A 27,396-nucleotide genomic window follows, 5' to 3' on the forward strand; every position below is an offset into this window, starting at 1 on the left:
TTTAAACCCTGCTGTGTATGCAATACCATGGCCACCAAGTCCTCCAAAAAAATCAATGGTAAAAAACTAAACTGGAAAACACTCGTTAAACATACCAAAAATCACCTAAAAACCCATTTTAAGCTAAATATTTACTTATTTTGCACAATTTCCCTGCAATAGACAAAAAATAGGTCCCCGTGGGTATAGGATAAGTAGATCCAAATGACATCCAAGTCCTATTATCCAAATCTAACTACACATTTAAAACACTAAATGGAGTTCGTCTAACATTAAAATAAAGTTCGTTCAAACGCCACAATTGCAAATTATCACCAAAAAGTCTAAAAAAGTCAGTACCGTTGAGTTGCACGAAAAACTTTAAACCCTGCCCGGTTGGCGCCAAAACCAACCTCAAACCAGGCAACTTGTCAAAATTCTTCCTCGGTAACTCGGTGTTTATTTATTTCCACAACTAAAATTAGAATGTCTTTCCAACCTTATGAATAAAAGCTCAACTCATTCCGAGTTCTAGACTCCGCGAATTAGCTCTTCCGCTTGTTCTTCCACAATGAAGTCCAACACCACCAAAGAAAATATAGTCGTGGAAAACTTCATTGTGCATTACATGCTAAGTTTCAAACACCTTTGTTTAGTGACGGTATCGTGCCCCCTTTTAGCCCTTATTATCTGTTTCGTAACTGCCTACATTTTCCAACCGGACGACATCCACGAAACCCACTGTCGTGTAAGTTCAGCTTGGGGAATTCCCCGGAAAAACGCATTTTTGCAGGTTTATAATATCATACCGTCAATAAGCGCAATCACGGGGATCAGCCCCCAGAGGTACTTGTGGCGAATCAGCGTTGCATTTCACATTGGACCAAGATTTATCATCGCCGCTGTACACAAATCCTATCACTTGAATCTCATCAATGCATCCTCGAAGTACCACGAAAAGGCCAAGTGGTGGCTGAATTTCGCCTTCTGGCTGAATGTTCTGGAAATTGGGTCGCTGTGCGGCGTCACGTACATTTCAAACAGGGAAAACTATCGTACGTTTCCACCGTGGCCAGTTTTTTTAATAATCAAAAATAATTGTAGCAATTCATGAAAAACTGTTCATAATTTTTATGGTGAGCAGCCTCATGCACATGCTCGCCTGCATCAAGGGTATAAGATGGGTGGCGGAAACGAATAACGATCTCGAACGTGTTCAAAGAGGTCTTTTGATTAAAAAAAGTCTCCTAATTCTGTCACTTGTCAGTACGGTGGGACTTGTTGCGTTTTTTCTCAAACATAGATTGTTGTGCCACGTTATGGGTAAGTTACTGTGTGATTAAATCAGGATTAATATTTTTTTTGTAAAGCTTTCAGTTGGTTTGCATTTTGCGAATACATAATCGCGTTGGCCAATATGGCGTTTCACGTGACCGTGATTTTGGATTTTCCTACCGAACATTTAGTCGTTGCAAAAGGATTACAACATGTAACTAAAAATAACAAGTTTGATTGAAACATGATTGTTATGAGCTAGTCAATTATACTCTCTTTTTCTTAGTTTCTAAGTAAAGTGTTACATTCCATCTAGTGTTGTGATTATGATATTGTTTTTACTTTTTTTCTATTGAATCTCATTACAGCAGACGACTGCATTTTACAACTCTTGCGTTTTATGATTGATTTCAAACAGTGGATGAGTCTTATTTTTGATAACTGCCTAAACCTGTAATTATTGGTAAAGTGTATACTAAATTTTAACGAAAGTTCGTATTTTATATAAATTATTGGATAAATTTTAACTTTTAGCAATAGTTCGAGCTCGAATTTGTGAGAAGTTTGCTCAGTACATTGCTTTGTAGTTTTTAGTCATGAAGAAATGGGGGTTACACTAATCAGGCGTTGATAAATCATTTTTCTCACAATTATTTTAGTAAGCTTGGCTCCTAATCGGGAGAATTTCGTAGGCTTAGGATTAAATAGGATTTGTCTCAACCCGAATTGTCTTCAATAAAATTAGATTTTAAGTTCCACTCTTGTACGCTTTAATTTTCTGAATGAAGTTGACCTAGTCATTTGAAATGTATACATATCAGTTGTTTGAATAAAACACAAAATGAACTCGTTTTCTTTATTTTACTTTACCCCAATTTACGTTCAACGCTAAAGTTCAGATTCGTGTTTCACCTTTACGTTCATTTCTTTTTCTCTCAAAACAAAAGGTATATTTCCTTTATTACGATGTGCTCTTACGTCTACAATTTGATGCCTTTACATACTTTTACCTTTTGCCGCATTATTTTCTTATTTCTGTCTGTTTTATGCTCCGCTTTACGTTTATACGTCTATATGTTCTCTCAATCTCTTATTTTTGTTCTCGTGTTGTTTCACTTACCTTTTCTACACTTTTTTTCTCAGAAAAATTGTCGCCGTGATCCGGGTGCGAACACCCGACCTCCCCCGTAGTAAGTGGCGCTTATACCACTGGGCCACCGAGGCCCCAGGTACTGACCGTGTTTTGCAGATATTTTAACACAAACTTTTTAAATAAATTTACATTACAAACTATATAATTGCAATAATTCACCTAAAACGCAAATACATTCAGTTCAAAAGTCGGCGATTTAGCTCGAAAAAACATTTTTTTCCACTTTTTTTTAATTCAATCCTCTAATTTTTCAACAGATTTCATTTCATTTCAAAAGATACGGGGCGTATAAGTTGATTCTACAATCTTAAAATTGTTTTTTTGTGACTTTCAGCCCGTTTTTGACCGAAAATGAACACAATTTCTCCAAAAATCACCAAATTTGTGATTCGTTAAATATTTTTAAGTCTAGTAATTATTGAAAATTGAATTAAAGCCGCGTTGACTCTGTCGGTATGTTAGTTGTTTGTATCGGTGCGGGGATGGCGTTTGCGCTACCGTTTGGTAGATGTCGCCGAAGGGTCTTTGGTGTTTTTAAATATCGGCGGGTGAGCGGAGTGGAGAAACGTGGAAGAAAACTGGCTTTAGAACGCTTACCATGCGCGTTTCAGGTGCGCTGTAGCCGTTGCGTTGTCTAGATTCTTTGTACCATTCCTGGCATACCAATAACAGCCAAACTCCTCATATTTACGGACCAAAATCCGTCCTAATTATCCCCAGAATCGGCGCAGGGCCCCGCAGTAATATTTTTGGTGAGTACTTATCAGTTTAAGGCCAGTTTTCATACAGTTTATGCAGTGTTTTAGGCTAAATATCCGTTAGAATGTGAGCAATGTGTCCACAATTCCTCCAATACTTTACATACTTGTCATGCTTGCTGTTACGAAGTTCTGACGACTGACATCGTCGGCGGGTCTCGGTCTTGCCTCAATTTCGAACGGGCTTTTCGCGAAAATTTTCTCTGCTTTTTTTTGCTCTTTGATCGGGTGGAAAACGCGTGTTTACCATTGGGTCGATCGATCCGACCAGCGAGTGAATTGTGAAATTGTTGTGCTGGACATGTTGTGCGCTCGCTGACCGTTTCTTATTATGAATCGACACTTTGTTTACAACAATCGACAGTGGTGTTTGTTTGGGGTGCCGTTTGTGCAATGATTTTGATCGACAGTGAACGGTGGTGACTGTGACGTCTGCCGACGGACTATTTGGATTATAACCACCTGTTCATAACACCAAACGGGGGATGTATTTAGGTATTGTCAATACGCGAATATTTAGCCTCAAACACCAGCAAATCGATGCATTAGAAAGGCGATTTCGATCGACAACGCTAATGCGAATATTGTAATTGCTAATTATGCTTTATTGTGATAATTTATACGCGATCGCGGGGTTTTATTAACACTTGCATACGCTCGTAAATATTGTGCATATCCGGGGATTCACCCAACTTTTGCGCCCAAAAACGCCATTATTCATGCATTATTTAAATAAGCGACAGGTGAATTATTTCGGGACGACAGAATTAGACAATAATAAGTTACTTCGAGTTTTCAGACAAAACTTCCGGTTTATTACGAAATCTTATTTGTGGACGCGCTCATGATGCGACTTTGTTTTTCTTCTTTTTTGTTACCAAAATACAGCCAATCAGTGGCAATTTCGGATCGAACTATTAAAAACTATTTTGTGATTGGCTCACGTGACCAGAAGCTGTCAAAAATGACTTATCGGTCGTCGCCTACTCGGTAAACAATTTTTAAACTATGCTCCAAACTAAAATCTAATGTTTTTTAGTAAAAAACGCATTAAAAGTCTTCAAATTGTTATGGGTATTTTACGTTAATCCACATATTTTATCTACAATTCCTTATAATTAAAAGTAATAATTAATAATTGATATTTAGTCGCAGCGAATAAATGCGATTTTTGGTAAATAACGGAAGTTACAGTTTCTTAAAATATTTTTTTCCACGAAATCTAAATGAGTGGTGATGCGAATTTGTTGCTGTAATACTTTTTTGTTTTATAAATATAGCGCGTGTAGTTACTTTGTGACTCACTTCAAACGAAAAAATCGAGTGATGTAAACAGTATTAAAAAGTCTGTTTCTAAATATGTAATAATAAATAAAAAATAAATAATAATAAATAAATTAAAGCTAAAACAGAAAATAGGTCCTTTTGGGTACTCACCGCTTCGCGGCTCGTGTCCTAATTTCGGACATGTGCAGAATGATTGTGTTCTTCCATTCGTTAATTTTTTTAAGCAGGCTTGTGTTTTTCAAAGTAATAATTATGCTAAAAGTGTTCATAAAATATCGAATTTATTTTGTTCCAAAATCCGGGCAGTAAATTTATAGACATCCTGTATAAAATTATGTAATTTGTTTGGCCGGTTTAAATGCGAGTAGAGCATCAAATTGTCAATTTTCTGCCTCCAAGGTTAATCAAATCTGCAAATTCTGATTTAATCGATGGTTAATTTTTTTCACGGAATGTATTCCGGGTAAGAGATTTCGAATCCGAATTAAACGATTTTCTGCATCACCATTGTGACATTTGAAACGGCATAAAACTTGATTTTTATTGCTTTGAAATGAACTCAATATCGATCCAGTGGAATAAAATTAATTAGAATAAATAAAGACTTGATTGAATTAACTTTTTGTTGGCCGCTTTTACTCGACATTATAGCAATATGAATCACTTATTACTGTTGATTATTTCTTTTAAAAACTTTTAACAGTACTCCGGTAATTATGGTAAATAAACAAATACGTAAATAAGCTGTAATGTTGCGCGTAATAATGCAAGCGATTTCCAGATAAAAATCGTTGATTAGTTGCACATTTGGGTTAATTAGCGCTTAATCATTGCACTTTTATCGTGTCCATATCTCGATTTTTTCGTCTTTATCCAAGCGAAACATTTCGAATGATTTTCTCCGAGGGGAAAGGCCAAACAACTTTGAATTTTTTTTTCTCGTTGTGTATAAAACACGTTCATCCCTATTATTTATCGGTCGAGTCGCATATTCCGCGCGTTTCCTCGTCGCAGATTCTCGGTAAGATGGTCTCGCCATTTTTCTTTTATAAAAACAGTGAGTATGTATGTTTTTCGCGTCGGTAACGAGAAGTCTTGTTTTATTGGCAAGAGACAAAATTGTGTCGTCTGCAGTATAAATCTCGCATCTAAATATAAAGAGGATGTGTGGAAGAGATCTCCAAGAGGACGATAGGAGAGTGCAGCGTTTACCGATCTCAAGACTGCACTCGGTCCAAGCTTAATTTTAGATTCGATGAAAATAAATTCTATCGTCGATCCGTTTGTTTGCCGAATGTCGTAAATGTTAGATGGAAAATTACCGCTCCCAAGAGCAAAACTCCACGAACTGGGGCGCACTTTTCGATAATTCTGAATTTATAACCGGTGTGTCTTATCTAATTCGATTAATTTGGCCGCGAAATTAGCAAGGCCAGTGTGTCATGTCGTGACTCCTAGAGGAGCCAAAATTTATTCGTTCTTGACTCAGGGAAGTCATAAACAAGGTGCTAAATAAAAACTAATGGTCTCCTTAACGATTTTATTTTATTCGAGATGTTATTTAACGATCTTGATCTTGTACCAGATGATGCAAGTCGGTCGTGTCCAAAATACGCTTCCAGACCTCAAGTAGCGAACTAGAAGTTCCAAATGATAATTCTATTTTGAGGCCATAAAACAATAGTAAAACAAATAGCCGATTTTTTATTCGAGTTTTATCTTGACGCGTAACAATTTATCTTGGCAAGATTAAAGTTTATTTGTTCAAAAGTGATACATTGTCATAGAATTTCCCTGAATTATCTCGCATCGAAAATATGTTTTGAAAATTTGGGTGAATGTCAACGTTATGTTCACTTAGTTGAGTCTCTTTGAAACGACCGCGAGATATTTTGATCGCCATTTTATGTCCATCCATTAAATCCGGATTTTATTCATTTTATGTTAAATTTAGTAATGAAATCGTGTACGAATTGAGTAATGTGGTTTTGTGGAATTCTCGGATCGAATAATACGATTTTTTCCTTATCGGTTAAGCATTAAATTTTAATTGCCGATTAACTGCTTTTACGGTCGCTACCTTTTAATCCACCATTTTAGAAATCTTGACGAACTTTGAAAAATCGGCGCTTACCTGTTCCTGACTCAAACTCATATTTTAATTAAAGGAAGATTCATGTTCATGTGCGGATATTACCGTAATATTCAAATTAATTTATGATGCAATTAAAGCGGTGAAAGCTCACATCGCATTTCAAAAATCCAAAAATTAAGTGCACAAGTGCTCGATTTTTATTTATAGATTATACAAAACACACCAAAATAAACCAATGACCCAATAACATACGAGGTCATGGGTACATAAAACCCAGCGCTGACTGGCCCATGGGCCCACCTTTTTAAATCGGATTAAGAAAAATAAAATAAAATATCATTGTAGTAAAAATCGTTGATTGTTACTTTTGCGTGTACCATATACGTACCAGAAGAATTCTACTTATAACAGCCATTCCATTTTAACGGACGGGACACTATACAAATTTTTAGACTTTATTTTCAGTTTTTACGAACAGTATCAGTAGAAGTGATTTAAGTATTATTATTATTATTAAAAAAGTGATTTTTTTTCTTTATTGGAACTTTATAGTATCAGTCAAAGTGTTTGCAACCTACAATTAGAGCCTACATTTTAAAATTTGAAATACGAACAGGAAAAAATACACACTCATGACGGACGGGACATAAGAATCTTGTGTGTGAAAATAGCTCTAAAAAATTTATTTCGACAGGTTTTATTTATTAGAGACTTTAAAAATATAAAAATTAGACAGTTGAAATAATAATTCTTGGTTTCGTTTAACAACGTAAGAAATAAGAACAGTTTATGTTTGCGATAACGGACGGGACATCAAAAGTTATAAAGATAAAAGAGTAATATTGCTAATCAATTTTCTTACTGATTTCCATTTTAGAAACTAGAAAAATACTTTTCAAAAAAGTCTACAAGGCAATATATGTAAAGTTCAATCACTGAATGTTAAAGAGGTTGCACTGTAACTTTTTAATCAGTTACCTTGTTAATGAAATGTAAATTCGGCGAAATTAAAGCACTTTTTGTGCCAAATTGCATGCGATTTCAGAACCATCACTTTCATGTTTCATTTGCTAATTCGTTAATTATTTTTTATTATAATTCTAGTTTTAATAAAACAAAGAAAGCAGAAATGTGAAAAGCAAATTCAGCCTCATTCTCACAAAAATTGCTGATAGTTTGATGGTCAAAATAATGTAAGGGGAAACCTTGCGTTTATTTTGTCAAAAGAGGAGAACATTACGGGCACATGTACAAAATTGTGGTTATTTTTGGGCAATATAGTTTGGGGCCCATAGGAGCGTAAATCCGCCAATGCCCAGCATGGTACCGGAAGATGGTCGCGGATGATTCAGTCGTTTGTACCTGTACCATAATCTGGTACTATTCACGTAGTGTCGCGAGTCGAAAGATGGGCGGAGTAGGCCATGTTCCCACGCGGCGGCAAAATTCAAAAGCGATGCAATTTTCGGAAAATGTCTTTTTGCATTTCCGGTTGGACAACAAGCGAGAAACATCTCGCAGGTAAAATGGTCGACGGATTGGAGGTTTCGGTGCGTCATCACGTAGCCAAAAATAGTGTTGGCAAGCTCGGTGGAGATGGCGTCCACGGGTGCGGCCGTAACGGGATATCGTCTGTGCAACTTCTTATCATGTAAACACGGCACAGGTGGAGCGAAATTTGCTTATACTAAGCGATCCAAAAACAACACTTTCCGTACGTGTGAGATAAATTCGGGAAGAGAGGAAGCGACCATTTTGATTCGAGTCGCCGAACGGGTTTAACAACTTCGTAATCTCACAGGTGTTTGACGTTTTCGTGGTGAAAAACAACCGAGATTCGAGCTAAACTTCTTCCTTGTTGCGGCCTTTATTGCCTTTTGTTGCGACCAAAAGGCGCCGATTTACACCAAATAATAGAAGCGCAAAAAACAGTTAGAAGCCACCTTTCAAGTTGATTTGAGCGGAACAATGTCTCGAAGAATAAAATTTTAGATCAATTTGACAATAATCATTTTTGGTGATTTTCCATGTGCAGTTCATGACGCTAAGATGACTCAACCACCTGAATAATGTGGTTTATAGTACGACAATGTCCAGCATAAATTATAATTTATTATTAAAACAATGGACTTAGTTCCTCTTTATTTCGAAAAGCGGTGTTACAGTCTCGGTAAGAGCGGAGATTGATCGATCATGGACTTTTCGCTTAGTCACAATTTTGCGGATTTTCTGCGACTTTTTTCTCGATGCGTCGTTTCAAACAACCATCAAATTAAAAACTTTAATAAAAATAAAACAATCCTGCAACCGCAAGCCAACAAAACATGAGTCAAGAGATACAATTCAAGCAATTGTTATTCAGCAAAGTTACTGGTCGTTTTTGTGAACACCGTTACTTATTATACGGTGAAAGGTAGTAAATATAAACAAGTTTATAAGAAAACACTTCTATGTCCTTCGCCGAGATTTAGTATCCTGGTAAAGTGAACAAAATCCCGAAAATGACTAATTGCACGTAAACGAAAGAATTCCAATTTCGTCCTCATTTAAAACATTATTCGAATAAATACTCGGGAATTATTAAAATCGGTGCTTATTTACAGAATGTCATCTTCGGTAGGTGCAATTTGATACGTCGCTTCGAGCAAATTCCAAATTACGTTCCTTGTTTCCGATTTTTTGCCTGTCGACGAAATTAAATTAACTTAGTGCCGTAATGAAACGTTCGAGAAGAAGAAATGCTGAAAAGGTGGACAAATTGGCAAAAGATTATTATTTACAGCAAAAATCACGACAAAATTAACGAAATACGTTCAGCTTTTCACTGGAAAAACTTAGTCTGGGCCAGGCGATATCTATTTTCCGAATTTCTTGTTGCATAATAAAATTAATTACAGAATAAATTAATGAACTCTGATATAAATATGTGCATTAGATTTTAAACTACGTTCACTTTTAATCATTTCTTTAGTGGTTTTAATACTTTAATACTGAATTTTTAATAATAGAACAAAATGAAAGTGTCTACCTAACTTTTGATGTCCCGTCCGTTATCGCAAACATAAAATGTTCTTATTTCTTACGTTGTTAAACAAAACCAAGAATTTTTAATTTCGACTGTCTAATTTTCATATTGTTTAAGTCTTTAATACCTGTCGAAATATTCGAGCTATTTTCACAGATTTTTATGTCCCGTCCGTCATCAATCTGTATCTCTTTTTCCTGCTCGTATTTCAAATTTTAAAAATGTGGTTCTAAATGTATGTTGCAAACAATTTAGCTGGTACTAAGTTCCTATAAAGAAAAATTCACTTCTACTGATACTGTTCGTAAAAACTGAAAATAAAATCGTCCGCTAAAATGGAATGGCTGTTGAAACTTTCTTCAATTCGTTATTACGTTTTCTTTGAACCAAGCAGCTAACGAGATGGTCGAGCAATCAAGTACTTTGACAAGTATTAGTGTATTATTTTTCCCTTAATTATATTCAAATTTTGCCTAATCTAGTCCTCTAATGTGTGTTTAAATGGTGTACGCGAGTGTTAATTTCGACTTTCTCCCATTTTCTAAACATTTAGAAATATTCTTTCCGAAAGATTGGTGTTTGTTTTCTCGCTGTAAAAAATGCAGATTTATTTGGAAAATTAAGGGTGAGGTACCTCCGGAACATAATACTCGAGTGGGCTCAACCCTCCCACATTTCTAAGAATACACCTCTGCCTTCCATTGTTTTCTCTTCAAACCGCTCTTTATTACACAATTATCTTTACGACCTGTTTTGACCCTCTGGCAATTCAAATTTTGTCGTGTTTGTTTGATTGAATTTTTGAAATTGTGTGCGTGAAATTAGGGTCTCCTTAAAAATCGTGAATAGTTGGGTCGAGTCGAGCATTCCTGGCAAGGAGAGGGTGCTGACATCTTTTTCCGGTGGGTTAATTCCATCGGGAATCGTTAAATGGAATTGGCTACTTGTTGCTTCCCTGCATTACAACTGGCGTTTTGTTCTCGTTTCTTCCAAAACTGTAGTTAAAACTTCTATGGAGGGCTCCATTCGGAGCTATTTTGTGGCAGTCGACACAAAAGATGACTCTTCATTTAACTAATTTCACGTAATTGAATGTTGCACGAAATTCCCGAGAAAAAGTCGGGAAAAAGGATTAAATCGGATGATATGTACGAAAGGAGGGCGACGTAATGACACAATAAATAAAACAGGCGCAGCTATAAACACTAGCGACGAAAATTAATTTCGTGTAATTTTTACACAAGCGACCATAATGCGAACAGTGAAGGGAAAAAGTGGTGATTTAGGGATGGGGAGGACTGTAATAAATGTCGCGCAAGTTTTAGAACTTGATCAGGGCGGAAGGAATTTAGATTTAAGGCTTTAATAAGGGATGTTAAGGTTTTAATTCCACCAGTGAAATCGAACTTTTTAGCACTTTCCAGCTACCTTAATTTTTCTATGTTAATTAGTCGGTTCGTTGTTTGTGTGAATGATCCGGCATTAAATCACCGAAACCGATGGCGTAAATCACACTATAAAAGAAATAAAACGAAACCAGTTATCCTGCAATACTCGAGATGTTTATCAAGACAAAACGATCACCAAGGAGTTAACTTCGTTATCTGGAACAAGTATTCTGAATTCCTAGGAATTCCAGTCTTTTTTAATTGAAGCTCGGAAGCTTTGATATACCGCAAACATTTGACCTCAGCTGTAAAGCACTAGCGCGTCGATATTTTTCGTAATATTTTTTCCAAACACCTGTTAGTTAACCTTTTTCGTCGTGTGCGCTTACTTTGTCCTTTGTCTTGACAAGAAAGTGGAATTTTATATGACTGAGCTTTTGTGGCATCCCAAAGGGAAATACTTCAAAAGCTCTCAAAATAAAACAGCATTTCATTCGAGATTTTATTTCCATTTAAATGTTTCTGCGATTCGACGAAAATATGTATCTCGGGAAACACGTTAAATTTAATAATATCGCTCGGACGAAGTCGAATAAAAGTCCGGCAAGGAATCACACATACGCAAAACACTGATCGATACAGCCCTCGGAAAATTGATTCTGCAACTTGTGGGGCAATTTTCCCGTTAAAAAAATCATCATCTTCGCGGAAGTTGCGAAAGTTGCAGCGCTGTTAACCAACATCGGGAACATTGATAAATCAACCTTGCATTTATTGTTTCCCAATGTCTTTGTTGAACTTTATTTGGTGCAAAATATACAAATCTTAATTGCACTACCGTAACTTTTCCTCTTAATAATGGGGAAACCTACTACAAATTACTAAACTGTAGAAAGTTTATTACTCATAATATTCATTATAGTTATTAACTCGCAGATATTCACTTAAAATGTTTACATTGTCACGTAATTTATTTTCGGCCTGTCGAAGTAGTTTTTCTCGGGTTCTAAATTTACATAGTTGTGGCCGGTATCCAAGAACATCAAACTAAATTTAATTCAACCCCAACCCCCATAAACCAAGTTTTGTTTTATTTCAAGACGGAAATACGAAATGTTTCTTCCAACTAGCCAACTATTTCGAAATAAATGTGGTTCTCATTAGCTGGAAACGTCCATTTTGCAAGAATGCTGACTGAATGATTTATTACGAAATTATGACAACTTCAAATTACTCCATTTTTATTGGGATAATTTTATGTGGGAATTCGGCTCAATGGAATCGCTTGACATTTGTACATGATTGCGTTCCGGCTTTTTGGGTTAAAACGCTAATTAGATTCCAAATATTTCTGATATTCAGGGCAAAAATCACTCTAATCGTTGAAAGTTACCAAAGTTTGAAGCAAAGTGTGTGTTGTTTAACCAGCGTCGGAGATAAAACGACAAGCAAATCGGAATTCTTCCTTTATTTAAAATTAGTCGCTTTCGCCAGAACAATTCCAATTTAGTTTGATGTAGTGTAGTATAGAATTACTTGAGTCGTTTACATTAGACGTTGTGTTGTAACGTTCTTCAGCGCGAGCTTTCGACTTTGTTGTGGTAGTAAGCTCGAGTTACGCTATATACAAACTTTATATAGAATTCGGAATTACAAAGAGAACTGTAGGCCGTATATCCCGTCAAAGAATGCACCTGTGTGAAAAATCATCGGTTTTTTCTGCTGCAACTTTTCTAATTACGGGCAAAGTTGCCCAAGTCGTAATTTATGTTTTAGACGAGTTTGCTCAAAAACGGCTTATTAAATTTTTTACCCGAATTATTCTCTACTTAACGCTGAGAAGTTTATAATACATTGGAGCGAGCCGACGCAGGTAGCCATAAAATCCAACAGAACACATTAAATCGGGTCATAAAAGTTGAGAAGCTGGTAAAGAGACTTGCCGGAACCCACAATCATCGACCCGAGAAGCGATTTATTACCTCTATGACCGCCCCTTTACAATTTCATGCATTAATTGAAAATACATGCGGATTTATGATATTATAGCGTAATCACATCCGGAAACCGGAAGCGATATTTTAATGATTTTTGTTTCGAATTTATCCATCTTTGACAATTTATAATTGCGGCGCAGCATTTGCGTGTTGGCGTGCAGTTAACCCGGCTTTTTGCTGGAAAATCCGAGATTTTTGCCTGTTGGTGCGGTGACAGATCGTATAATACGAGTGTGCACACTTAAGTTTGCGGTTAATATTTCTGTAAAGTTGATCTTGTATGCATAAATTGCGCCCGAAGGGAAAGTGGCTGAATATTTACGCTCTGGTGGCAAAGCCGGTTCAGTTGCAGCATTGATGTTTATTATGTTGGTTTTAGTTTGTTTTATTTACACTATACAGTTCACCGATAGCGTTATGTAATTTTATTGTGTCGGCGCATTGGTGAAAACATACGATCGATTATCGACTCGATCTACTAAATTGGCTGCACTGTTATTATTATTTTATTGTGGTAATTTCGTTCAATTAACGGTCATCCCCAGAATATGGCAACTATTTTTGCATGGAAATCAGCGTGATAATGATAAGCATTCTTGTAATTGTCAGGTGGAAAAAGTGGGATTCAATTTCTAGGTACCAATCAGTGTTTAGTTTTGCCAAGCACTAGAATTTATCGAGTCAGAAAGTTGCACATTTAATAAGAAGTCGCTGAATGTTATTAACAAGTTATTCTTATAGTAAATACCAGTGCTTGTAATCATTTGGCCTTAAATGGCGAATGAAATGCCGATTGGCAACTGTTTATCCTGACAGCTTTTTTCCGCATCAAGTTGATAAATCTTGGGAAATGCAGCCGGTGCCCAATCACAACATTATTTTCCCTGGTGCAAATATTCCAATAAAAAAGCATTCGCATGGAAAATGCATTTCAATTTTCCGGCAATTCATTTGTTCGATTAAAACTGTGCAGTGATTTAATTGAGAATTTTCAGAGAGATAGTACAGAGGCATTTTTAATAAAGTCAATCGTTTTTTGTTGGGTGTTTAAAGGCCTCCCCCCGCCGTTCGCACCCTCTTATTGTGGGTCACGTTTCGGCCGTTTTGATCGTGCTTGTGTTGCTTTTTTTCGGATTTCACTTCGTCGAAAAAATCACGACCGAATTATTTGGGTGGGAATTTTCTTGCCGGGCATTACATTCGCATAAATGTTTGAATAGCTTGGGCAAAAACAAAGGCTTGTTTTTCCTGGACGGAATCTGGCCGTTGATCGTGCAGTGTATTGTTTGGGGCTGTATTAATTATAGCTGCCGATTGGATTCCACTCTGTGTTCTACCTGGCGATGGCGTCATTCCACACGTTCCTGGTTTCCCTGTGCCCCAGCTCGGGTCTCGTTAAACTGTTCACCCGATTCGGGGTTGCGATTTAATTTATTCCGCGATTGTTCGCTCCGACGGACCCTCCCAGCCCCCAACAATCGGGGAGCGCTGCAGCCCCTTGGCCGGCCGACCAACTTCCCCCTTGTTATCGCAGTTTTTCTATTTTTCCATAAAATTACCACAGAAAGCTCGCTATCTATCTTTCAGCCATAAATGATTTTTTTGACGAAAACACGCTCTCTTAAAAAAACTAAGTGGACTTTGACCACTTTAAATAAAAAAGTTCAAACTTAAAGGGTATATTATTTATTTATTTTTATTTATTATTTCATATATAAATAAAAAAACTGCTAAGAAACGCTTTCGCTTGAAGCGAACTTTGGATATAACGAACTGATTTTGATGGATTTTCGGGGTTCGTTATAAGCAGACTCCACTGTATACTGCAAGGAACACTTGATTTGAGCTCTATCGTTATAAAATTCGTATTTTTGCGTGCAATTATGCAGTTGAAGCATGATTTCTGAGGGCTTTGGCCACAATAAGTTCCGTTCAAATTGTAAATAAACAACCAAATTGGCACAGTTCCTTGTCTGTTTATGAATGAATTTCTATGCTCGTTTTCGTCCCACGTAGAATTACCGCCTCGTTGGGTTGTTACCTGCAACTCATCTCAACAAATCTCGACCCAACAAAGAAACTCGAAGATAAATGATGTGACGTAGGTCTTTGATCAAACTCTTCTGCGGAAAAACAGTGGCGGAGATAAGGGCTGGGTGTAAAAAACCAAAAACCTGCTAAGTCAAATGTCACTTATTACTCATTAATTGAGTGAGATAAGTGGTATCATTGTTAGCGCAATTGAACGTAATCATCCGAAAACAGTATAGGAAATTTCCGATTGTGTTTTTTTTAATTTGGCAACGTCTGACATATCGAGATGTCGCCACTTGTAACCTATCAGACAAAAGAACAATGAAACCGCACGCGTGCCAACCGAACGTCCCTAATAATTCTTTGTCGGGCGTGCGAAATTAGGCGGCTTTGGATGTATCGTTTGTTTCCCGCCCATGTAACTCGATTCGTGCTACAGCAAACCAGTAGATCATAATACACTTGTTTAGTAAGCGGTCGTACAGTTATTTCCCACTTCTTGTGATTTTCCGAAAACCGGTTGCCGCTTGTAAATTGATTCAACGTAACACACATCTCGCTTGAATAGTGTTTGATGGTCATCTCTGTGCGGCGGCGGCGTTGCCATTTAACCTCTAAACCGACAGCGCAATTAATACCGGCGCAGCCTGTGTGACTCATACAAAAACTTGTTCCGAACCCTTTCTTGTTTTGCTCTAGCTGCTGCTTGTCGCTCTACAGTCCGGGACATTTCTATTTGGACATAAAAAATTTGAATTTTCTGACATTTATACGTGTATTCAGCGTCTATGTGAACAAAAAATGTTCTCTCTCTCATTCTATGGTCCTTGCGCTTTAATAACAGGGACATTTTTTAAATTGGTAGCATTAGAAAATGACAGTAAACAGCTGACTGATGTAAACAATAACACAATAACAAAGGAAATGTTATAATTTTAATCTATATAACCAGTGGCTGCTTTAAAAGTGTGTACTAACGGGATAATAACATATTTACGCAAATATTTTTGAAGGTAGAAACATTACTTGTCATATAACAACTACTTAGATTATATGATGAGACGGGAATGGCACAACACAGAATTGCAGTCAGTGATTGTGCTGGAGAAAGCTGCTGTGACGTACTGACAGTACTGACTATCGCTGGTTGTACGATTTGTGCAATTTGTGATATATTTTGTGTGAAAAACTGGAAAACAAAGTGCATAACTGCATAACCTCACTTATCGCAGTTTTGCACATTTTGATGATGGAAATTGCGGTTCAAGTAATTATGAGTTATAGATGGAGCCCACTGTTTACTTCAAAGTAAGTTCACGACATTTACAGATACGTTCTTTATGTTTTTGTCTTTTCTGGTGTAGAGGGTTAGCTGAAGCCTTTTGGGTCCACTTTTTTCGTTGTTATTTCCTGGTAGTCACTCTTGTTTCAACCAGAATGGCTGTAAAGTTAAAAATAATCCCATAAAATTGTTAATATAACTCCTTTGCACTGGCATGGGGTATTTGAAAACTTACGTTTAACAAATACGTCACAAAGTCTCAGCCATCGTCGAAAAACATATTAAGGACTTTATAACAAGAAGCGCTTTCTGATTTTTCTGTGGACGTGTGGAAGAATAGTGTGAAATATTGAGAAAAAATAAGTTTTACTCTTGTTTACATTTTTGTACGTCTCTATCTGAGAGTAGTCGTCTATAAAAAATATAGCCTACTAATAAAGGAAATTAAAGTGTTTTTATTTCTGGGTTGCCCCCAATTCCACTTTGCCCTTGCCTGATAATCATGACACTGATAATGAAATTGGTGTAAGTGCATCGAATACAAACGTGTTGAATAGATGAATAAAAGAGAGACAACTGCTTTTTTCAAAAAGGCCATTTCAAATTTATTCAAAAAGCACACCCCCATTGAAAAGGGTCCATTCACGATGAAGTTTGGCTTCCTACATGACATAGGTCTCGGACACCAATCTTACTGTAAATGGTCTAAATTGGTCTTGCATCTCTAAGACATGGACTCACTGAGAGCGACTTCTGCAGTAGGCTTGAGACCTGCCTGCCTGTCTCGCAACAATCTCTGCATTATGATTCCAAATCATTCTATAAAACGCTGTCAATTACAAGCCATGATATGAGGCATGAGGCCGTCTCAGTGTATGTCTTGTGGTGTAACTGTTGTTAATGGTGTTGTTAATGGTGAAACTGTTCCTTAAAGAACCCATTCACAATGAGATCTGCTTCGCTACATGCGGCGCGACAGAACTCAAAGACTAATCCCAAAAGACACAAAAAACTGACACAGTTTATCATTTTAAACCATTGACAGCGTTTTCGAATGTTGGCGCAAAGACTTGTCGCGAGGCAGGTTTCAGCCTTCCGCCAACGTCAGTCTCAGTGAAACCCTCTCAAAGTGATCTCAGCGAAAACCATTCACAATGAGATTGGTCTATGAGGCCTATGTCGTGCCGCATGCAGCGAGGTATGTCTCATTGTTAATGAAAATAGGGCCTTTTTTGTTGTTTAAAGTCGTTTTTTAAAACTTTTGTGGCAAATTTTACTGATGTGGCAGAGGGGGGGCATGCAATTGGAACATGACGATGACTACCCTAAAAGGCACTTCGAGGCTTTTATGGCCTTTTTAATGCAAATTTCAACTTTAAATCTGACAGTCATACCAAGATCAAACATAACCTCAACAGTAATCCAGCAACGGTACTTCAAAGCATTTGAAAGTTTCTCCATTTGTTTTTAAGTGTTCTAGTTGGTACGTTTTGCTGTACTTTACTACAATAAAGAAATATTTAAATTTTTATTATTGTTTACATTTGCCATCTGTCAAACACATCAAACAACCAAGTTCCCTAAATTTGAGCTCTTATCTAGTTTTTGTGCTCTATATAGTCTCGCGTCAAGGTATGCGCTGTGACGTATCTCATATACAAATGTCCCGGACTATACAAGATATCGACACCAGTGGCGCCTCGTCGCGGGAGATTTTCAACAATCAAGCGCCAAACTGAGAGCACAGTCGGGGAGATTTATAATTAAAACGCTAAAATAACTTAAACTTGGATTGATGTTAATGGTGTAGCTGCAAATTGTTACAAATTGAATTTCGCAGTAAGTGGACAAGCGATGTTCACTTACCATAAAAAGAAATACACAATCGTTACATCTCTGAAAACTACTATAACACACTTAGCTTTCCTTTTTTTATCTAGATTACACCAAACAAATTACCATAATTTGTGTTTGAGTAAATAAGCAATTCCAAACAATACCCATGTAAGATTAGTCGAGGGAATGAGCATGCTTAATATTTATTCAACTTCGTGTGCTTTTGTCGTACCTGTAAAGCTTTATGACTCATGGATTTTAACCAACTCCGTATCTATTTTAAGTGCTATTTATATCATAACGTAATGTCAAAAGATACACAGCGATCGTATCCAACCACACAACTTTAATTACTTTCACAATATGTTCGTTCGACATTATTATAGTAAATTAAACAAGCTCTAAATAACATTAATCATGAATACGTGCAAATAATGTAAATTGCCAATAATACGTTTATTAAATAAATGCTCCATGCAATAAATTTAACCCACAATCGCAAATATCGCATTGATTTTTGATAAATAATACTTTATTACACGGCCTACACTTTATTAATAACGTTTCAGATACAGTCAAACATTTTGAATTTTGTATATTTTTTTAGGCAATTTTAAATAAATTATTTTATGCATCTTTTTTTTTATTTTTATGCAAAACGCTTTTGCATTTTTTCCTAGAAAAAGTCCTTGTGAAGAGGTTTTACTGTATTAAACATATATTTAAGGTCAATAAATTTTTTTTTCTTGCCAAAGGATAAAGGTTTGAGGTTTGAAACAGAATATAGTATTCTCAAAATAAACAGAAAACATAAGCTTTTTAGAAAAGGCACTGAATTGCCTGGACATAACTTTATCCATAATTAAAGTGGTACCGGTGCTGTATGATTTCTTTGAGTACCGTTCGTATTTTGCGCAAAACTCGCCTCGAAAAGTTGGAATGGCTCGTATGAAGGAAATTGCGTAATAAATCGACTGTTAACCTTTTTGAGTGAATGAGAAGAGATAAATAAAGATTACTTAAGTAATGGAATGACACGGCAACGTTCTGGAAAAAATTGGCGAAGGTGGGTCCTCACGCAGGTCATAAATATTCCTGGCTGAATTTTACGATCTTTTTTTATTACATTTTTGAATCAATGAGACATGGAAAGTTCATTTATACGTCGAGTGTCCCTATTATGATAAAACAATGAAAAATAATCCCCCTTAATGCGAATAATCGGCAATTGTATCACAACATAAAGTGCAGCCACTTAGTTTTCCATTTCAACAAACTTGAACATCAACAAAGCATTCTAAAGCTGGAGTTTGTAACGCTGAGGTAACATAAAATTACATTCCCTCCTTAAATTTTTCCGCCCCCGGCGACTTCACCAAGAACTTCATCTACGAAATAAATTCCTGCCAACATCGTCAATCGACGTGTTTGGATGTAGGTGAAAATGATAGTTAACGAGAGGGTGTCGCGTTGTTTGGACGCAACCGGACCATTTCCACCCTCGAGTTGTAAATTTTCCGTATAATGACGTCGCTGGAATGCCGCTCTAATATCGCGCAAGCCATGTATATAGGTATATAGAGCAGTTTTTAAACACCGGAAGGAATCAAACTTGGGATAATTTCATCCCTCCGCATGCCATTAGGCAACTGTTTTAAGTACAAAATTAAATTCCTCCAACTTGTAATAACTTAATATCAGGTGGCACGTAGTCATAGTTTAGCAATAACATTGTTAACGGTTAATATTACCTGCGCATTCCTTACATATCGGGCGATTTCCACGAAAATAAACAAACAGAAGGGTAGAGGGTTCGCTCTTTGTTTTCACGATCCCTAACGAGCGACCCCGCCAAATAATGATCCTTTCATCCAGCACGCGTCACACGGGCCCAATTTGGCTAAGACCTGGCTAATTGGCTTTGAATTTTTTGACGTATTTCTGGGTGTGAAGTTGATTGATTGAGACAGCAGTCTGTGGTGCGAAGAATTGTCTTTAAGTGCTGAAATTTTTCAGGCAACGTGGTTTCAGCCGGCACCATTTCCTCGCCGTGGACGCCCGTCACCGGCCCGCCCGCCGACTCCAACGGCGCGGGTCCGGATACAAAGAATCTAGATGTTGGAGACGTCAGCGATGTGAGTGGCCCCTTTTCAATTTTGCAAAGTCTCGAATTTCCGCTGCTTTTTTCACAGGATGAAAAGGATATGACAGCGGCAGATGCTGAAGGAGTATGGAGTCCGGATATCGAGCAGAGTTTTCAGGAAGCGTTAGCTATATATCCTCCGTGCGGTCGACGGAAAATCATATTATCAGACGAAGGAAAAATGTATGGTAAGTGCAGTTGTGATCGAATCAGACGGCTCGAGATAAAACGATGACATCCGGTCGCGATAAGTCGAAATTCGTGATGAGACAAAACAATGAAAGCCAAAGATTGACTCTTCGGTGAGGCGATAAGGCTAACGGGAAATTACCGGGTGAGGGAAAAAACGCAAATGAGGAACTTAATATTGTAATGACACAGTTAGTGTATGACAATTAAGAGAATGGACATCCGCAATTCAACAAAAATAATGCTATACTATTGTAAGTAAATAAACTGAAAAATCAGGGGCAAGGAACTATGAATCAGCAAGCTAAATAAGACCAGCAGTTGCTATAACTTTCCTTTCGTTTGATGAATAATTGCTCATTTATCATGTGTCAAAGAGGTTTTCGCTTATCAGGTCAATATTTTGCGTTATGAAAAAAAAAACAGCGACAGACGTGCATTGTGAGGGCAAGTTTAGTCTTTTTCGTTTTTCGGCGTTCAATATTCGCCTCTTGTATTTAAATAGACGAAAAGCTCGTACATGTCGCCGTTATTGGTTTTCGGTTGACCGGTGGCAGAATCTCCGGGTAATGTGTGAATTCAGCGTATTATTACTGTGTTTGGCGATTTCGCTCACGTCAAGTGTAGCGCCGTCGCCGTTATTAGCGCAAAAGTCGAGAAAGGAGAGGCGTGTGAGAAGACGTGCGAAATCGTCGACGATCCGGAGCAATTCCGAGTGAGCTGGTCCGAAACGTGGAAGTGTCCAGTTGTCACCGGAATCAAGCTCCCTCATCCCTTCCCCCAGACACTTTCCGGGACGTCCGCCGGACACACTGCTGGACAACACCACGGTCGATATCTTCACAGCCTGCGCCTTGCATCTACGATTGTGTGCTGGATGTTAGCTTTCCTATATATCGTCGCGACTGCTGAAACTTCCGGAGTTCCGGAGGTCCTTTGTCCGACTGCGGGAGAATTACGCTGAATGCTCCTTGGATGCACTCAGAATTGTTAAATTGAATCGAGCGCACAAGAGAAATAGTCCTGGAGACGCAATATCACTTTTCATACTGTCATTGATCGAATTGAAAGCAAGTAAAGTGCCACTTGATACCGGGATCGCACAGGTGGTCCTTTAACTCGTGCAATTCTACAATTTTTCTCGAAAAACCAATTATTACAGTTAGATAATTAGACACTTGCGACTAATTGCGTACACAATACGAATTGTGTAATTTATTATACAGGTCAGTAATCAACACGTAACGTTAGTCATACAAGAAAAAATGTAACTTTACAATTATAATTGGCCAGGATAATTTATCTCGTCGATTTCTTAATAAAAATTACGGAAAACATTCAGAATTAATTAATGGAGACAAGGTGAAACGTGCTGAAATTTCAGGAAATGAGCAAGATTCGCTTCATATAACGCAATTTTTTAAGTTTTGTGTTGTTTTAAATTCGCTATAGCAACCGACGTGGCGTGTTTGTTACGATTGGGATTTTCCTTGAAATATTTCAGTAATGGATTCGTTGGAAAAGAAGTGAATTTTTTACATTGCTCAGGTGTCGACTCTACTTTGCAATTGTAATTCGTTCGATAAGATAGCGAATGTTACTCGTTATAATTACAGCTGTATTACGTTTGTTTTTCTTCGCGACATGAAACATGGGTACAGTTAAACGTCTCCTTAATGGCTACAAGACATTTTTCAACGGTATTATACCGTGAGACTGGAAAAATCAAATTAGGACAGGTCGCTATTTTTGTTACAGGGTTGTCTGTATTGGAGGACAGCCTGATAAATGTCAGCTAGATTTTGACCGCCAATCTCACGCTCTGACATCATTAAAAAGGCTTACGCGGCAATAGATCATTGGCGCATTTTTGAAAACTTACAGCCGCCACCAGAACATCCTCAAAAAAATTGCCAGAAATATTGATGCAGCCTTTAGACAATCACCATTTAATCAAATAAACAGTTTTCCTGCATTTATTTCAATTTTTTCTGTGCCGAAGTCAATGGGGTTTTGTCCTAAACAGCGTTACAACCTATTTGTGGTTTATTGGTTGTTATTTTTGCGATAAAGTTGGCAATAGCCGGGTGTATTATAATAATTTAGCATTTTGAGTATTTCGGCGTGAAAATAGAATCGGCGATGAGTGTTTTTACGACGTGTCGAAAATTTCATTTCTTGTTCGCTTCGTGGCGGGCTTTGGAGTTCTTTCGTCGGTTGTCGAACAATGCCCCCCAAGTTAATATCGTTATTATCAACAAAATGAGTTAGTGGAGTTTAGCAGCGCGTATATATTTGGAAGGGACATTGTGAACCGCTGCGGCGGTTTTATTGTTATCTTGTCACATCTTTATTTATATGTCGTTGGCGCGGTTTGAACGAGGGGCGGGTGCAGGTCGGAGGGGATGAACGTGTGCGAGCGGCGAAACCCGACGATCAGAGTTAAACTGGGGGCGGTGAAATGCTCGAGGACGGAGCCCGAAGGGGGTGAGGGTGCGGGCCAGAAACTATGTCAAGAATGTGCAATTAGTGAGCGAACGCGCTTTAGGGTGGGCTGGCTCTGTGCTACGAAGAAAATATAAAGAAGAGGGTGGCTTCTCGCGGCGGCGGCGGCGGCGGCGACGACGCCGACGACGGCGAATGAAGAGCTTGCCAATCTAGCCACTTCTTAAACGACTCTGTAATTTTATATGTCGTGCCACGAGAACGAAATTCATAAATATTTTACGGAAAGGAATTTTTCTCTCGACAAACTCTTAATCGAGCGGTTTATATTAATTGCGAACGTGCGAAGGAATAAAAGGGACTGATATGAAAACCGATAATCTACCCTAACAGCCACTGATTGCAATCATTAATCAAAACATAACGCCTTTTCAATTAAAACGTCGATGCCCTTACTTAATCCAATCGCGAATATAACTGCGTTTAATTACGACTATAAAGTTGATGAAATGTTGAGGAGGGTGACGGTAGATAAACGAGGGTGAACTCACATATTTGATAAGCATTCGCACGCGATTATTACACCGCAACGACCCATCGACAGATAAATAACTAAATTCCAAAAAACTATTCGTACAACTTTGTGCAAGTCATTATTTTTTTAATCTTGCAAAATATGTAGTTCCCAACCCTAAATGACCGCATTCAATCAACAAACACGTCCGGAATAAATATATGCCGTTAGTAAATCTGTGTAACCGTTGGTGTAATTGCTTTAAAGGGAGATTTTCGCTGGAAAAGACGAGTGCGAAGTGTTTTTGGTTGAACTAATGGCACATAAATACGTTTGCTTGCGACGGACAAATCCCCGGCTAGAGCCGGGTGATAATTAATACTCTTGATAGCAATTGCCCGAGAAAATCTACGACTAACTAACTAATCACGTCGTTATCTTCCCAAAGATGTAAAACCGGTCCTTGGCAGGAAGTTTTCATTTTAATAAAATCGTGTGTGTAGATATTGTACTGATTATTTTCTTCTATTTAAGGTCGGAACGAACTCATAGCGCGATATATCAAATTAAGGACTGGAAAAACACGTACAAGAAAACAAGTCAGTTCACACATACAGGTTTTGGCCAGGCGAAAACTGAGGGAAATCCAAGCCAAATTGAAGGTAGTAAGTATTTACTCAGATTAGACTCGATTTTTACTTTTGCTACGAGGTGACAGGAGTTTTTTCTAGCGATTGCTTTCCATTATAATTCAATCGCGGTAGTATAATTACTTACAATAAAATCTTGTACATATTATCTATTCATTTGTGAAATGTGCACTAACTAGAGCATGGAACTGGCTTTTTTCATGCGACGGCAATTATTACAAAGACATATTGTAAACAAACTTTATCTTGGCGCTTGGCCTGGGATCAGTATACAGGGGGGAACAAAAACTCGAGTGATTCCAACCAGCATACGCACGTTGCAACGTCATCCGGCCTTCTTAGCCGTGGGCTAAACTGGGCAAATGCCGCTGCAAAGCGTGTGATTTTACTTTCTGAGAGCTCGGTCAGGTCAGGTCTTGGTTTTTCGGTCGAATAACACAGTAACTTAGATTTGGGTGCATTTGGTGATGGTATGTGGTTTGCTAGGACCATGCAGCCAAGGAGAAGGCTCTGCAAACGATGTCGAGCATGTCAAGTGCGCAGATAGTGTCAGCTACTGCAATGCACAGCAAGTCAGCAGGTCTGAGTCTTGGTCTAACTCCCCCCGTCTCCTATACTGGAGCGGTAAGTTGGTCCTTTCGCCACGATGCAAAATCCCGCCTCGTCCGAATCCTCGTCTTCTTCATCGAAGCTTACGCATAGATGCATATTTTATTTGTCTCTAACATTTTTCCTTCCTTAACAATTTTGGGCTTACTTGCTGTGTGTTGCGGCGCTACGCTTAAAATCGGCTTGCAAATCGATTTATTTTCGTTGTATTACAGCAGTTCTGGCAGCCGGGCTTGCAACCAGGAACCAGTCAAGAGTGAGTCCTGAATTTGCGAAAAAACTCCTCTAAATTTATATTTTCAGTGTTAAACCGTTTACACAGTCGTCGTATCCTGCTGGCAAGCCTGCGACAGCAGTCTCTGCAGGAGACGTTGGACCGCTGCAAACAGCCCCACCTCCGGTCTGGGAAGGTCGGGCCATAGCCACACATAAACTTAGACTTGTTGAATATTCGGCCTTTATGGAATCGCAAAACAGAGACGAAGCAGTAGGTCCCACCCGGCATTTTTTCCCAACTTAATAAAATTTTTTGCAGTATCAGAGGCACTTATTCGTTCATATAGGCGGCCCGGCTTTATCATACACCGATCCCTTGCTTGAGGTAATTTAATGCAAACTTTCCGGACTTTAGAATGAAACAATATTTAATGCAGGCGGTGGACGTCCGACAAATCTACGACAAATTCCCGGAGAAGAAAGGAGGTTTGAAGGAACTGTACGACAAAGGACCCCAGAACGCCTTCTTCCTTGTCAAATTCTGGGCTGATTTGAATTCCAATATTCAAGACGAGGCTGGTGCCTTTTACGGTGTGACGAGTTCGTACGAAAGTAACGAAAATATGACCATCACATGTTCGACGAAAGTGTGTTCGTTTGGTAAACAAGTGGTGGAAAAGGTGGAGACGGAATACGCCCGTTACGAAAACGGCCGATTCGTTTATAGGATCCACCGAAGTCCCATGTGCGAATATATGATCAATTTCATACACAAACTCAAACATCTACCCGAAAAGTACATGATGAACAGCGTCTTAGAAAATTTCACCATACTACAGGTGAGCATAGTGTGTTTTTTCTACGAACCGAAACTGATTTTTTTGGAAAGGTGGTGAGCAATCGAGACACGCAAGAGACCTTACTGTGTACGGCGTACGTGTTCGAGGTGTCGACGTCAGAACACGGCGCCCAACATCACATCTACAGGCTTGTAAAAGACTAGCGGAATCAAGGGCGAAAAAAATCCCTTCACTTCAGTGCCTACACCCTCACAATACTAGTATTATTATTGGTTACATACGTTAGAAAGTAGCTAGGTAAATTACAAAACGAAATTGCCATTTGATGATATATCATGTAAAGCTATCTCTTGAAATTTGAGTTGCCCTTACGTAAACTTGAGTTGAGTTCTGCTTTTGTGGTATAAAGTACTGTAGGAAAAGTTATATATTTTTTGTTTTATATATTATAGGTTTATTTCTCGTCGTACTTTAGTTTAAGGTTTTGATATTTTATCATGTTTTACTCAGATTTGGAAATATCTGCACATATCCGAAGTCGCAGCTATTCATTGATTTTGGTTTAGTGACTAATGTTGCTAAACACTTATTTATTGCTAGAACAACAAAATTTACTTAGTTAAGTTACTTACTTTGGATACTTGAGATACCTTGAATTTATAAAGTTTGCTATTTGTGATGATAATTTTTAACATTTTATATAGATTTTTATAATATTTAAAATACCCAGTATTTTAATTGTAATCATTAAAGTTTTTCGCCAATTAATAATTTAGCTTTATGAGGTGTCTTCACAGAACACAGTCGATGACGTGACTTAAAATTAATACAATTAATTTTAGTGTTGTTGTGAAAACACCACGGCCTTTGTGTTCAATTTGGCTATTTTGGAGCCAATTAGACAATAGAAAAACTATTGTTAAACTTTCTGAGTGAACTTTCTTTCATTTGCATCGTGCAATTTTGAAAAATTACATAGAAAACGTGGTAATTGAAACGATATTATGTAATTTTATGATACAAGTGGCAATGTTTTTGATCTCTGATTTAATCTTTCGCAAATTGTTTGATTTAAGTCGGCAATTTTGGTAGCTTATATTTTGTTATTATATAAGATTAATTTTTACATTTACTCATTTCTATTTACATTTTTTCTTTTTCATTAAACGTAACAGACTTTTATTGCACTGGCACAAAAGATTATCTTCCATGAAGATAAAACTTCGTTCAGGCTATGATTTTTTGATCATTGTTACTTAATTGCTAGACTTAACTTTAACATAAAAACCCTAGGTAAGAAAAAACATTACATATGAACAATAATTATTGTAAATTATCATTTGTACTCTAATGAAAGATCTATTTTAAAAATAAAGTGTCAGTGTAAAAAGTAAAATTGTATATATTTCTAAAAAATATGGCGGCTATAAATATTTTTATCGTCTTACTGTAAGGTTCTTTATAAAGTGTGCTATATTTAATGAAGTTTTTTTATTCATATCTGGAAATGCCATATCATGGAAATTATTGAATCTTATACTTTGCTCTGTATGTGTACAGTATTTTAAATCATGTTTATAATTTGTATGGAAATTATAATAATTGATAAAAACAGTTGTTTCACTCAACCCCCACCCCAAATTATAAAAGTACTAAAAATCGAACAAGGGAATAAGTCCGAAATGCATTCAATACATAATTTTTACTCTGCTTTTGGAATA

The 27,396-nt window shown here is 37.5% G+C and overlaps 2 protein-coding genes across 8 annotated transcripts; both read left to right on the forward strand.

Moving 5' to 3' along the window:
- Positions 1-386: 386 nt before the first annotated feature.
- Positions 387-2,105, forward strand: LOC658997 (uncharacterized protein). The gene is made up of 4 exons (XM_008203489.3): positions 387-727; positions 773-1,034; positions 1,084-1,302; positions 1,350-2,105. Exons 1-4 carry the CDS (start codon positions 551-553, stop codon positions 1,493-1,495), a joined length of 804 nt encoding a protein of 267 aa, XP_008201711.1. The 5' UTR covers positions 387-550; the 3' UTR covers positions 1,496-2,105.
- An 895-nt stretch (positions 2,106-3,000) lies between these two features.
- sd (scalloped) lies at positions 3,001-27,290 on the forward strand. Of its 7 annotated transcripts, none has more exons than XM_008203484.3 (11): positions 3,010-3,159; positions 3,206-3,660; positions 20,126-20,244; positions 20,302-20,440; positions 23,935-24,065; positions 24,537-24,674; positions 24,875-24,915; positions 24,963-25,146; positions 25,195-25,260; positions 25,313-25,714; positions 25,765-27,290. In XM_008203484.3, exons 2-11 carry the CDS (start codon positions 3,651-3,653, stop codon positions 25,876-25,878), a joined length of 1,344 nt encoding a protein of 447 aa, XP_008201706.1. In that variant the 5' UTR covers positions 3,010-3,159; positions 3,206-3,650; the 3' UTR covers positions 25,879-27,290. The 7 variants fall into 7 exon arrangements, with proteins under 7 accessions (XP_064212260.1, XP_008201706.1, XP_015840729.1 ...); XM_015985243.2 differs by having other exon boundaries at positions 24,878-24,915; XM_064356190.1 differs by lacking the exon at positions 3,206-3,660 and having other exon boundaries at positions 3,001-3,159.
- Positions 27,291-27,396: the final 106 nt, after the last annotated feature.

This window comes from Tribolium castaneum, chromosome 4 (genome assembly GCF_031307605.1).
Source record: "Tribolium castaneum strain GA2 chromosome 4, icTriCast1.1, whole genome shotgun sequence".
In the NCBI taxonomy this organism is placed as follows: Eukaryota; Metazoa; Arthropoda; class Insecta; order Coleoptera; family Tenebrionidae; genus Tribolium; species Tribolium castaneum.

Excerpts from the sequence above, each read along its gene's own strand:
- sd (XM_008203484.3), top strand. Across the intron at positions 24,916-24,962 it reads CAACCAGGAACCAGTCAAGA|TGTTAAACCGTTTACACAGT; the intron begins GTGAGTCCTGAA and ends TTATATTTTCAG. Across the intron at positions 25,261-25,312 it reads ACACCGATCCCTTGCTTGAG|GCGGTGGACGTCCGACAAAT; the intron begins GTAATTTAATGC and ends TATTTAATGCAG.
- LOC658997 (XM_008203489.3), top strand. The coding sequence starts at position 551 with ATGAAGTCCAACACCACCAAAGAAAATATAGTCGTGGAAAACTTCATT. Across the intron at positions 728-772 it reads TCCACGAAACCCACTGTCGT|GTTTATAATATCATACCGTC; the intron begins GTAAGTTCAGCT and ends GCATTTTTGCAG. Across the intron at positions 1,035-1,083 it reads TTCAAACAGGGAAAACTATC|CAATTCATGAAAAACTGTTC; the intron begins GTACGTTTCCAC and ends AAATAATTGTAG.